This window comes from Lycorma delicatula, chromosome 5, assembly GCF_047948215.1.
Source record: "Lycorma delicatula isolate Av1 chromosome 5, ASM4794821v1, whole genome shotgun sequence".
Lineage (NCBI taxonomy): Eukaryota > Metazoa > Arthropoda > Insecta > Hemiptera > Fulgoridae > Lycorma > Lycorma delicatula.
Window position 1 is genome coordinate 65,373,025 of NC_134459.1, and position 14,510 is coordinate 65,387,534.

At 37.5% G+C, this 14,510-nt stretch overlaps 1 protein-coding gene across 3 annotated transcripts in view; it reads right to left on the reverse strand.

Moving 5' to 3' along the window:
- Window positions 1-14,510, reverse strand: part of Calx (sodium/calcium exchanger 3) — a 623,183-nt gene that overhangs the window by 13,262 nt on the left and 595,411 nt on the right. For 2 of the 3 annotated variants that reach the window (XM_075366330.1, XM_075366328.1), the window contains one exon: window positions 3,517-3,675. The exons of the other annotated variant lie outside the window; for it this stretch is intronic. In XM_075366330.1, coding sequence (XP_075222445.1) covers window positions 3,517-3,675 — 159 coding nt within the window. The remainder of the gene's footprint in view (window positions 1-3,516; window positions 3,676-14,510) is intronic. 3 annotated transcript variants of the gene reach the window in all.

Consider the following 14,510-nt stretch of genomic DNA (forward strand, 5'->3'; position numbering starts at 1 on the left):
TATTTTTTTTTTATTTTTTATGTTCTGAACAATATTAACTTTTTTTTTCTCTCCAGAATATGTAATTTTAATTGTTGAATGGAAATAAAATTTTATAAATATTATAAGTTTTACTGTAAGTCAAAATGATAACAGGGTTTAAAATAGAAATGAATGAGTGTAGAAATAAAAATTAATGTTCATTTCTTGATTCGTTTAACTCTTAGTGAGTTAATGCAGTTTATACTTTTATCAGGTTAATTTTCTAATTTTGAATTATTCATGATAAAATACAGAGGGGAATAGAATAAGTTTGAGAATAAAATAAATTTGTATGACTATTAATAGAAACTGCTGTACAGTCAAAACATTTTACAATACTGATGGAAGGTTCTCCAACAGTGATTGTTAAAATTGTTTTATCATTTCATCAGAATTAGTATTTTCTACTTAAATTATATATGTATCATGTATAATTTTTATAAATAATTTTAACAAAATGTAATAGATTGTAAAATCTATTAGTGTTTCTTTCTGTTGCCAAGTTTATTTATTGAAATTAGATAAACTCTATTTAGTTATTAAATGAATAAATATAAAATTTTCTATGTTAAAATTTTGAGAATTGTTATAGATTAAATTAATCTTAATTTGTGAAGATGCATTTTTATATTAATTAGTATAATATAATTGTTGACGATGTGACACCACTGTGAGTTTTTTCACCATTCTGGAGACTTATATATTCAGAGATGCAAATATTACTGCCAAAATTTGATATATTTGTAAATTTGTTGTTAAGTTAATCTTTTAAAAAACGTTTATATTGAGTTACGTTTTTAGTATTTTTCTGGCAGTATGTTGACTTTTACATGCTACTTATTTCAATTCTACAGTACCAGTCTTATTTTATTCTTTATCTTTTAGTGAAATTCTATTTAATGTTGAAAATTAATTGATGGAAAGTTTCAACAAAATATTAATCAACTGTAAAAAAATAAAGATAACAGTTTTTTGGAATTAAAAAAAAACAAAATAATCACTATGTTAAAGAGAGAGTAGTGCAGAAGTATCTTTTTTTTTTGTTTACTTTATTATAATGGTCATATTTTTGTGTGTCACAATATTTACTCTGGATTGTACACTTTAGGTTGAAAATAAATGGGATTCTTTTTCCAGTGCTTAATAGTGATTTCTTGTTACCAGTTATGATTTTACTTCCTTTTTCAATACCTTTAGTGTTGTAATTTACACAATCAGTTGGATCCATTACATTTATTTGTGGGTTTAAGCCAAATATTATTATTTTTTATTTATTTAAGATTTATATACTATATATTTGAATTTATACTTTATTACTCTATAATAGAGGAGAAAAAGAGGAGGAAAGGTTTGAAATCCTTTCCTTTGAAAGGATTTGTGATATGAATTTGAACGATTGCTGAACTATTTAAACCAAATAAAGTGATAAGAAGTGATATCATCAGTATGATGCTGATTTTTTTTTAAAGGTAAACTAGGTCTGACTAGGTTAAACATATTTTTATACAGAATCTAAGTGACTGGAAAATTTCTTAATATTTCAATAAATTTTTTTTTTGTATTACATATAAAAAGCAGGAGCACATAAATAACAAACACTGTTAACTAGAATAATTATAAATTTTTCTTCTTTGTAAGCAAAACCAGTAATAAATATTTGTGAGCAATTGTTCCAATTGATCTCTTAATTGCAGAATTAACTAATAAACAGAAGAAGAATTGGAGCGTGTTGTAATTAAAAAAAAAAAAAACTTCTCAGAAAACACAATTATTATTGTTCTCAGACTTAAAATTATAGAAGGTAGGCAAAAAAGAAAGCTTTCTACAAGAAATAAAATCTTGAAAAAGTATTTGATCAAGTAGAATTAAATTAAATTAATTTTTAAAGATAAATGTCAATCTCTGAGTTAGTGGTAGTGTTGTCTCGAGCTTTCATCAACAGGAATGGCTTATTCCTGTGTCCTTGTGATGTCCTGTGTTCAAATCTGGGTCAGTTATAGCATTTTTCATACAAATTTTCATTTTCATATTCCCATGTAAAAGCTTCTTTGTAAGCTTGCGTGGTGAATTAATTCATCAAGCAAAAACAAAATATAATTATTTATGATTAATTTTTAAAAAATTATTAAAATACTAGAAAGAGTTAATTAAAAGTAACATAAGAGTAACGTAACTATAATAACATTAAAAAATATTGAAAAACAAGCTGCTATAGGAAAAGGCATGAAATATAGGTAGTGTTGCATTTCCCTTTCTGCTTTTTTATTTGGAAACAGCAAAGAAAGAAAAAGAAAGCAAAAACTAAAAAGAAAAAATTGACATAATCCAGGCCTTATTTTTCAACTGAAATTTGGCATGAGTTAGTGGTAATTAACATTACAAATTCATTCCTTGAGGAGAAGATTTAATCAAATTTTAAAAAGTAAACAAGAAGAAAACAAAGATAATGAAACGACTATTAGACATAAAGAACACAGATCACCAGATGTTATGAATCTTGTTACTTAGATAGTAAAATTATGAGGGATGAATTAATTAAAGATGTCAAAAGCAGTTAACAAAAAGAAATACAATAAAAATAATGTAAGTTAATCAGGCTTAGGTTTTACGTAAGAAACAAGCAGCTAACAAAAAATAATTTAGAAATAAGAATTTTTTTTAGATGATAAGTGTTGTGCTTTTCTAGCAGAAAATTGTGGACAATAGAATTATTAGATTATTATCAAGAACAAAGGCTCTTGAAACATACAGATACTGGAAAACTTGTTAATTAGTAGGTTAGTGTGCTACAAATTGAAGAGGTTTTAAGGTAAATTGGATAAAAGAGAAATTTATGACAGAATCTTAGTAAAAGGAGAACAAGATTATTGGACATGTGTTAAGATATTCTATGCTAGTGAATCTGATCCTAGAAGGAAGTTTAGAGAATAAAAACTATAAAGGCACACAACGATTACAATATATTGAACAGTTAATTGAGGATGAGAATATAGGAAGATAAAGGATAGGTTAGAATAAGAGACTGAAAGCAAAATTGAAAGGGATGGATAAAAGTATTAAATCACTATAAAAACCAGTGATTAAAGAGATTCATTTCTATTCCACTATGCATGATTATAGGTAAGCTGTGCATTGGATCAGATAAGTAAAGAATCTACTATATTTGATTTGGCACTAGCTGTTCGAGCCAGTAACTTATTGATTTTCTTGCTAAACAGTAATACTTGGCTTTCTCGGTTGCATATAAATAATTTTTTAACAAAATGAAATCTGCTGTTTATAAATAAACAGTAACATATTTATTTATAAAATATTTTTTAAGCAATGGTGAATGACTAATTTACCTGTTTGTTTAAAACTGGTGAAGATAGATGATTATCATATTATTTGCACAAAATGATAAGAGTGTAGCTTTATCATTGTTTGAAGTATTTTTGTATCAGTTAAATTATAATAGCTCTCCACAGTCTAAAAATTAGTATAATTGAACATTACCTGGTAAACTGGTTCCCATAGCAACCAAAGAAATAGCTGTAATAGAGTCCTTAAGGTTACATGAACAACCAAAATGCGCTGCAACGTCTCCAATAATTGCAGTTAGTATTCCTATCCATAGAATACAGGCCCAGAAACATGCCCAACCACAGTAGTATTCTACAAAACAAAATCCCACCTCCTTATGATATTAAGAATATTTAAAATAGAACATAAATAAATAAAAGAAAACAAAATGACAAAAATAATGTAATTTCATCAGTGTCTCTATAATTATCAATTTAGTAAATGAAATTAAAAAAAAAGATGTAATTTCTGACCATTACAGGCACATGGAAAATTCTTTTTATCTCTATCTTGAAGTTTTGAAGTTAACTTAAAACAAAAGCTTAATGCAATATATATATATAATTTTTTTTTGCATTAAACATTAAACAAAATTAAAAAATTAAATTTATTATTATTTATTTTAACTGAATAAAAGTTAAAAATAAAAACATAAAAAGATTAAAGGTTTTAAATTTTAAATAAAATAAATAAATGCATGCATGATATGTTGTTATATTTTACGAAGGTTGTAATGTAATTTGAGATGAATATATAATGCAGCTGATGATACGAGTAAATTGTGGTTTTATATATATATATATATATATAAAACTATATACACACCCAGCAAACACATATGTAATGAACCAATTTTTGAATTTGGCATTTTTGGTTTTTAATAAATTTGGTGTACCACTTAGGTAATTGAAGTGGTAATGTATAATAATTAATTATTAAAACTAATTTAATATAAGCTGGTGTATGTACCGTAGCATTATATGTACATACACATAAATAATATTAAAAACACTAAATACCAAATATAGTTACAATAAGAGGTAAGAAAACTTATCAAAAAATGCAATGCTTTTGAAAAGAACTGTCTATCTAGTTATTGAGAAAATATAATACAGTTACAGTAGTTGTATTTGACTGGTAACATTTTATTTGAAGCAACCATAATAAAAGAAAAACAAAGTTTAAAATTATTGTTTTATTATGATACTTTTGTGTGTCATTAATGTCTGTTGATTTAACAATAAATCATGGTGAATTGTATAAAAGGATGTATTTAGTTACTTAATTTTTTCAAAAATCAAAAAATTAAAATAGCAATATTATGGTGAAAATGAACTTCTGACTTGTCAAAATGATTTTTAATTCATTATTTTATAATTTAAAATTTTTGTACCAAAATAAGTTTTTATATATTATTAAAAATAATTTATTTTTGTATTAAAATTATTTAAATGTGCTGGAATATTCAATTACTTAAACTTGGATTTTATTATTAGGTTATAAAATATCATTCATTGTGCTAGAGCTGTTGCACAGAAGGGAACAAAGAAAGTGATCTGTTGTCTCCTTGAAGCAAAGAATATAGTGTAGCTGCTTCCAGAATATATCATTTTGGTGAAAGTTGACTTTATAATGTATACCTCCTGTATGAAGCCTCTTCAAGCTTACCAGATGTGCAACTGTTTCTACTTGTGTGAGGTAGTTCCTCTAATAGATTAGAATACTGTTATTTTCACTGTTTTGTGCAGTGTTACTGAGTGTTCTGAGAACTAGTTGGCTGTTTGTAGAAAACACTTTCACGATGTTAGGGGTGGTTGGGGTATTTTGGGTGCATGTAGGGGATGTATTGACCTTTTTACTTGATTTGTTATCTTACAGTTAGTTCTCTTACTGGTTTGGTTTTAGGTAATCTGTTATAATACTGCAAGTTGAATTAAGAGCTGCCTTATTTGGTGTGCTTGGGTTGAATATTCAGGTACTGCATATTCCATAATTGAAAAACTTAGTACAGTGATTACTAGCCATATTTGGCTGCCTAATATGTTTTTTAACTGTTTTTCCTAGTGCTCACTTTCTATTTAGAATTGTTAGAGTATTATTTAAATGACTAAGTTCTGTCATGAGTTTCAACAAAATTTTAATGATTCTGAATTCATTCTGAATAGAGTAGTATACACTGAATATTTAAATTATAGGTAGCCTCCTTATATTAAAAATAATAAACAAGAATTTCCCTGGCTCTGGATTTAACTGACTCTTGTCATACTAGACTGACATCTTGTTATGAGCCAGATACAAGTTCGTTTTCTATCTTCAAACTCTGACTTGGAAGATTAAAGAAAGTCATCTGCCTATATCAAACTGTACCTACAGGTTGGGATTGAAAATTAGTGTAGACATTAAATAGCAGTGCAGTCAGGACCCTATCATGAGGAAGAACATTTTAAAATCTCCCTTTAACATCTTTCTTGTATTTTCATTTCACTGACAGTTGACAAAATAAGAATATTCAACCACTTATAATTTTTCAGATCCTTTCTCCAAACAGTCTTGATTCCATCCTTGGCTCTTGTAGTGAAAGGTTGTGTCTTATTGTGCTCTGTGATTGTGAGTTGTAACCAGTCCTGCCAGGTGTTCAACAGTTCTTCTACCTGCGTCGCCAGACAATGTGAGAGGGGTCTGCTAGGACATCAGCCGGGCGGCCAGCTACCTGGATTACAGGCCAGTCACATTAAGAAAAGGATAATCCTTTTCTTAATTTTACTTTTATCTATTCAATATTTCTAATAATGTAAAGTGAACTCTTGTAGTCATTGTGAATACATTAAGTAAATAGCCTATTATTATAGGACTATTGCTACTTTTAAAATAATTTTATTTTTTAATTGATTTTCTTGTCAGTGATTTTATTTTACAGCAAGTGTAAATTAAGTTTAATTTTAATTTTAAAATTTTTCTTCCTTATTTTCCTCAATGGAAGGAAAAATAAGGCCTCCTCCACCCCGTTCTCCCACCACGGAACTGTCCGTCGGTGGAGAGGAAAGCGGGTCTGGCGCTAGGAAGCGCCAGAAACGCCGGGACTCCGCGCCTCCTATGGAGGCGGAGCCCGTAGCGGGCTGCAGCAAGGCTGCAGCAGCCGCCAACTCGCAGGCTGATGATGGGGCCCCATCACAGCCTGCTACCGTCAGGCGGGAGAAAATCCCGCCGATAATGCTGGACTGCCCGAAAGAGTGGCCAGCATTGGCGAGGGACATAAAGTCGAGGATTGGGGGGCGCCTGGTGGCTAAAAGCACCGGGCTCTCGATAAGGCTGCAGCTGGGCAGCGAGGCGGATTACCGGGCGGTGCAGAGTTTTCTGCACTCGAAGGGAATCGCCTTTCACTCCTTTCAGCTCCCGAAGGACAGGGAGCTGAAGGTGGTTATACGGGGGATCCCCTATGGGGCTGCCCCGGAGGAAGTAAGGGAGGAACTGACCTCCCTTGGCTATGAGGTGGTTTCGGTTAAGAAGCTCCTCACAAGGGACGGTCGGGAAACCCCGACCTGCCTAGTGGCCCTTAAGAGGACCCCTTTGGCCCGGGCCATTTATGACCTTGGCAGTATTTTTTACTGCAAGGTCGCAGTGACTGCATTTGTGTCACGAGGGGGGCCACCCCAGTGCCACAGATGCCAGAAATTTGGACACTCGTCCAATTACTGCCAGAGGGCCCAGCAATGCGTAAAGTGTGGTGGAAACCACGACACTTCTGCCTGCGTCAAGCCGCGTGAGGAACCAGCCTCATGCGTCAACTGTAAGGGGCCACATCCGGCCAATTACAGGGGCTGCCCCTATTATAAGGAGCAGACAAACAAAGTCAAGGGACTTAAAAAGCCCGCGACTTTGGACGGCCGCAGCTGGGCCCGTGTTGCCGGTGGGGGAAAAACAGTCCCCAAACCGGAGGTGCCGGCACCCGTGGCCAAAGCGGTCGTGAAAAAAGGGGAGGTACCCTCCCCAACACCCGCCAAGCCAAAACCGGCGGCAACCACCAAGAAGGTGGTGAAACAAAAGGCGGCGACAAAGCCGGCCCCGGCGAAGAAGGCCAAGCCTTCCTCGACGGGAAAGGCAAAGCCGGCCCCGGCGAAGAAGGCCAAGCCTTCCTCGACGGGAAAGGCAAAGCCTGCTCCGGCTGGGAAGGCCAAGCAGGCTGTTAAAAACACAGCGGCCGCTGTGGCCCCGCGCCCCGCCAAAATGGCGGCCGCGCCAAAAGGCACCCCCAGCGGCAATCCGAAACCGGCTACCCCGTTGGAGACCACTGGCATGGACTTCCTGTCGCAGATGACAGTGAAGGATATCCTGCCAGATATCATGATGGTTTTGCCACGCCTGCTCCAGGCAAAATCTCTCAAGGACTGTATTCAGTCCTTAATAGAGTGCCTCATGGCTGTACTGTCCAGGTATGGTTAGGCCCACCCTCAGACTCTTGCAGTGGAACGCCAACTCAGTAGTAGGCCGGACGGAGGAACTATGCCGTCTGGCCGAGGATCTACTGATAGACGTGATACTGTTGTCTGAGACGTGCTTGAACCCAAACAAGCAACTGACCCTTCGGAACTATTTTACATATAGGACGGATAGGCCAGTTCGACCCGGATCTCGCACCTCTGGTGGAACTGCGGTTTTAGTCCACAGACGCCACATGCATACGCGCGTTGTTCTTCATACAAACGTGATGGAGCAAACGTGTGTGCATGTGGAGCATCTGGGCACGGTGTATCGGCTGGTTTCGGCTTATAGCAAGCCGAACGACGCGGTAACCGGCGCAGATCTGGATGCCGTGCTGGAAAATTGGGATGGGCCCGTGATACTCATGGGCGACCTCAATGCCAAACACGTGTCATGGAACAGCATTCTGACAAATCCGAATGGCAGATTGCTGTACGAAAGGGCGAGAGCCCGCCGCTTGGTCGTCGTAGGCCCTGAGGTGCCCACGTTCGTGCATCGCTCAGGCAGATCTAGGCCTGACGTGCTGGATATCGCAGTCATGAAGGGGGGTACTCTCCCATTCATGATTGAAACGATAGAAGACCTCAGCTCGGACCATTCCCCTGTCCTGTTGGAACTAGGTCAGGCAGGGGGTGGCCGAGATCCCCCGCCTATATCCCGAAGGTCAGTCAACTGGAAAAGGTTCTACGAGACCCTCCAGCGGGAGTACAGGCCGGTAAATCCTGAGCTCCTGAACACCCCGGAGGAAATCGACGACACTGTCGGGCGCGTCACGTCGTCAATGACCGAGGCCCTGGCAGGCAGCTCATCGGCCAAAACTCGAGCAGTTGTTCGAAACGACCTCCCTCCTCATATCTCCGAAGCCATAACGGAGAAACGACGACTGAGGAGGAGATATCGAATCACCCTGTCCCCCGCTGATAAGCGGGCCTTTTATAATCAAACGGACAGGGTAAAACAACTGCTGACAAGCCATCGAGAGGATTCGTGGAACGAATACCTCGCCTCGGTCTCTGACGACATCTCCTCGGTGTTCAGGTTGAACAGGAGACTGCGAGAAGGGAAGAAGCCTCGCCATCCGGTTGTGGGGCAGCGAGGTTTTCTTGCATACTCGGAGGCGGAGAGGGCCGAGGTATTCGCCGATACCTTGGAGGAGCAGTTCACTCCAAACCCCCCTCCCTCCCCGAACGACGAGCACACAACCGAGGTGGAATCCTTTCTTGTAGATTATTTCTCACAGGTGGAGGACGCCCCTCTAGAGATTGACCAAGTCACTGAAGCGGAAGTTTCCGCAGCCATTAAGGCCACAAGCCCCGACAAGGCCCCGGGTGTCGACGGGATCAGCGCCCGTGCATTCCGGAACATACCGGCCTCCGTGATTACAGCAATTTCGGTGATATTCACGTCCATTTTGTACGTTGGATATTTCCCGAATTGTTGGAAAACGGCCAAAGTCGTATGTTTACCCAAACCGGGGAAAAGTTTACTTTTCCCACGGAATTATAGGCCAATCTCCCTGTTACCGGTATTGTCTAAGTTGTTCGAGAGGATTTTTCTCGAAAAACTGAGGCGATACATGGAGGGAAAAGTGCGGCCCGAGCAATTTGGGTTCAGGGAGGGTCACTCAACCACCCTCCAACTGGTAAAAATAATAGACGACCTTGTCGGAGGCCTGAACAGGAAACGGGTGACTGCAGCCGTTTTTCTGGATGTGGCCAAGGCCTTTGACAAAGTTTGGCACAGCGGGCTGCTTTATAAGCTAGCGCGATCGGCGATCCCCTACCGCTATGTCAGACTGATGCGGTCATATCGGCTAGACCGACATTTTGTCGTGCGCGTAGGGGAAACGATTTCCTCCACCAGAGAAATAGCCGCTGGGGTTCCCCAAGGAGCAGTACTTTCCCCGTTCTTGTACACTTTGTACGTGAACGATATGCCGCTGTCGGAAGGGGTCAAAACGGCCCTTTATGCAGACGACACGGCATATTTCTACGAATCCGCAAATGTGGATTACGCTGTCCGGAGGCTCCAAAGGCAGCTGGACTTAGTGGAACCGTGGCTCGACATGTGGAGAATCAGGGTCAACGGTGAAAAATCGGTGGCCGTGATGTTCACATGCAAGACACGAAAACCGACCAGAGAGCTGGAAATCTCAGGGGAGAAAATCCCTTTTGAGAAAACAGTTAAGTACCTGGGGGTGGTGTTGGACAGGCGGCTTACCTTCGGCGAACATGTAAATTATGCGACCCGGAGGGCTAAGGCCGCCAGAGCCTCGCTATACCCAGTGCTGAACAGTGCCAGCCCGTACCCACTGGCAACTAAGCTCCTCATTTTTCGGCTGTACGTACTGCCGATTCTAACATATGCTTACCCGGCATGGGGGGCAGTGTTGAGCTCCTCGCTTCAAAAGAAGATCGAGGCCGTCCAAAACATCGCGTTGCGGACGATCTTTGGAGCTGCGTGGTTCGTCAGGAACGCCACTCTCCGATCTGATGCGAGATTTCAATCCGTGTCCGAGGTGGGGGTGGCGCAGGCGCGCAGACTGTTCGGGAGAGCGGCTGTGTCCGAACACAGTCATCTTCGGGACATCTGCCGAGAGGACCCAACTCCGACAGTTGTAAGGAAGCGGCCTCACGCCGTACTGGACGAACCACCGTGATGGTGCGGTGCGGTAGCCGAAAATCGACAAACCAGGCTTAGGGGCCTCCATATCGCATGAGCCATAAACGGAATAGTGCGTCAGACGCGTTTCCGGGGTCGCGAGTGAAAAGTTTTCGCGAGTTATATAGTTTGAAGACGTCAAACACGGTAAGTCGCGCATAAAACAAAAACGCGGTCTAAATTTAAAAAAAAAAAAACTTACAGTAAGACAAAATATCCCAGCAATTGCGACTCCTCCGGAAAAGGGGACGCATTGCTCCCTCCTTATAGCTAGTGCCCCGTTGTGGCGTATTCCTGCTAGCCTATTAAAGAGTTAGCACCGAAAGGACTTCAGTGGACGGTCTGAAGGGGAATTACGTCGGGAGGACAGGCTTTATAAGCCTAGCCTTCCGCGGTCGGCCCATGAAATGGGTTCGATAACGCTGGTTTAACAACGGATTGGAATGCAATTAAATCCGTCTTAAATTCACTAAAATAATAATAGACAAAACTTGAAAAATTAGATCCGAGATTAAAAAATAACCCTTTTAAAAACAAGCCCGATTAGAATGATCCAGCAGCAAGGGACTCTGTCCAGGTTCTGCGATAAAGTAGGGAGTAATAGACTCCTGCCAACTTTGCATTCCAAACAGTCTTTTATAAGTTATATTAGGTTGATGTTTTAACTTATAAATATTCTATCAATATTATAACCAGCCTGCTCTAATATAAAATTGTCATTCAAATTGCCCCCATTTTTGGACAGTAGCATTTGTCCCATCAGTTTATGCAGTAGTAGGGCAATGTAATTGGTCAAACGTTTTTGGATAGTCTGGTTTTTTGTTTTAAGAAAGGGAAATTTGTGCCACTTTTCCTTCTCATCTTTAGTGTTTTCCCAAAGAGATTTTCTTTGGTATTTTTTTTAAGACAAAGTTATTAAAACAGTTGTACTTCTATAAAGTAATGATTTTTAAGTTATTCACTTAAGTTAGTGCATTATGTATTTAGTTGAGGCTATTTCAGTGACTTTTTCCTTTGATTTCATTAATTAGTTTTTAAGTTCATTAATTAGTTTTTAAAATAAAATTTATTTTGGCATTCTTAGTTTTTGTCTTGCCATTTAAAAACAGCTGTTGTGCAACTCCATTTGAAGACATACATATATCAGCTTTCATTGGCTAACAGTCAAGTTTTTAATATTTGTCAGGGTTTGTACGTATTTGTGGTCAGATCATCTGAAATCATATATTGCCACTCTTTTCCTGGATTTTGATAAGGAGTCCATAGGATTTCATGATTTTCATGAAAGAGCTGTTTTTTATATTTTTGGAGTATCTGTAATTCATACAATCTGATTCCTTGAATATTTATGGGTTGGTAGTTATGGGTTGTTCAAAAGAGTTCTTGGACATGCCTAGATGGTATCTTTTTACATGATTGCCCAAAAAGGAGTGTAATGTACTTAGCGGGAGCAGCTCAATTGCTGATTAGATGTTTGACCCAACATTAGAATCCTAATGTTACTGGGAGTTATAAGCTATATAAATATGTATATACATATTACATACATATGTACGAGTATATACGAGGTCTGTTCAAGAAATACATAGACTGTTTGAATTGCTTGGGTCCAGTTGGCTCCAGTCAAATCCACTTGGTTGCCATGTTTGTACAAATCAGCTTATTACAACTCAGTTTTTTGATTGCAAATATCATTATTGGTTGCTAAGCTATGCGGTTATTTGTGAAGTGTGTTTTTTTGTTTAGTGGATTTTAGAATGAGTGACTTGAACAAGCAAAGAGTTGCTGTGAAATTTTGTGTTAAACTTGGAAAATCTGCGATTGAAACTTTTGATATGCTCAAGCTGACTTACAGCGACATTGCTATGAAGCGTGTGACATATTTTATGTGGCGTGGATGTTTTAAAGATGGTTGTCAGTTGATTGAAGATGATGAGCATCCTGGACATCCTTCCACATCAACTGACGATTAACCAGGGTGTTGACAAAATCAACACCCTGGTTCGGGCAAACCGACATCTGACAATCAGAGAGCTTGCTGAAGAGTGTGAGATCAGTTGGATCATGTTACGAGAGTTTGATTGAAAATAGAAGATGTATCGTGTTGCTGTGAAATTTGTTCCATGAATGATGACGGACGACCAAAAAGCACATTAGTCCAGGCTTGTCAAGAATTGCTTGAATGTTCAGAAGAAGATGAAAAGTTCTTGTCGAGTATTGTAACAGGTAATGAATCTTGGGTGTATGGTTATGACATTGAAACCAAAAAAAGCTCATGAAGTTCGTTCCAATGTGAAGGTGATGTTGACAGTTTTTTTTGATGCTCAGGATGTAGTCCACCATGAGTGACTCCCCCAAGGCCCTACAGTGAACCAGACTTACTACATTGAAGTTCTCAAACGTCTGCAGAACACTATCCAACGGAAAAGGCCAGAAATGTGGAAGAGTGGTGACTGGTTTTTTCATCACAACAACGCTCCAGTCCATTCAGCCCTCAGAACTTGTGAGTTTTTGGCCAAACACTCGATCACTTCTTCCCCACCCATCCTACTCACCTGACCTTGCTCCTTGAGATTTGAGATGATTCCTGAGATTGAGGCAAATGCGACGAAGGAACTGAAGAACACCACAAAAGAAGCGTTCCAGGACTGTTTCCAAAAGTGGAAACATCATTGGGATAAGTGTGTGCATTGGGGAGGAGAGTACTTTGAAGGGGACTCAGACAAGTAACTTCTAAATAAAGTACATTTTGTTTTATAATGTTGGTTTACGTATTTTTGAACAGACCTCGTATGTATAAATGTATATTTAGTAGCGGAGATTTGCCAGTTGAAGCATAAATTTTAATGAATTGAATTAATGAACTGAACTGTGAGCCTCTACTATTGTGTTAGCTGGATTTGAACTGAATGATTCATATCAATTGAATGAATAATATTAGAAAAATAATAGAATTAAATGATTTGTTAAATAAAATAAAATAATATTAAATTTTAAAAATTTCTGTTTAATAATAATGGGCTTTCTGTGGGGACTGCTTGTGAGGCTAGAGTGGCGAGGTGATGCAAGCACGTCTGCGAGGCTAGACCGATCTTCATCATCAACTGGTAACAAACAGGGTGCTGTGGAGGGGGGGTGCATTTTGGGAGGTAGAATAGGGGTGCTCTTTTAATATCTCTGCAAACAATTGTCCGATTTTCAGAATTCAAATGGCGTATTTGCTAGTTTAATACAAACTCACAATGAAACAAATCCAGAACAAAATGAACAATGTTTGTCAGAATGTTTTTTTTTCAGCAGTTGTATTTTTTAATTTTTAATATTTATCTCTTGTTTATTAAGTTGTACGAAGACTTGTAATGTCTCTATATAATTCACTATATTTTAAAATATAATTATAAAATATAAATATAATTTTACATATATATATATTTTTTTTTTGAAAATTCAAATAATTCATTAACATATTCACTACTGTGTTAATAAAATTTAATATATGAAATATAAATCACCAAAACACAGTAATTAGATAAGTTATACTTGCCACATTAAGTCCAATAATTGATTTTCACAGGATCCCACATCTTACGTTGGTATTGACTTAGAATTCAATATAATATAATTATAGATAATTACAGTAAAACGTAATTATAAGTTGTCAATTTGTCGAAATTGTTTTCTTTTAAAAATTCTGAAAATTATTATGAATTTATATGCAAATTCTACTGTCCAGTACTGGAATATACACAATTATATATGCCCAAAATAATTTTCAAAATTTTTAAAAGAAAACAATTTTGACAAATTGATAATTTATACATTTTTTTAATGTACAGTTACGTTATTAATTACACGAGGATTATTTTTTTTTCAAGGTCACGAAATTAAAACCACAGTGAACATAAAAAATTTTTTATTTGTAACAAGTACTTACATAGTTACGCTATTTCTCTACATAGTCGCCACTCCAATTTAGACATTTGTCGTAGCGTGGTACCAACTTTCTA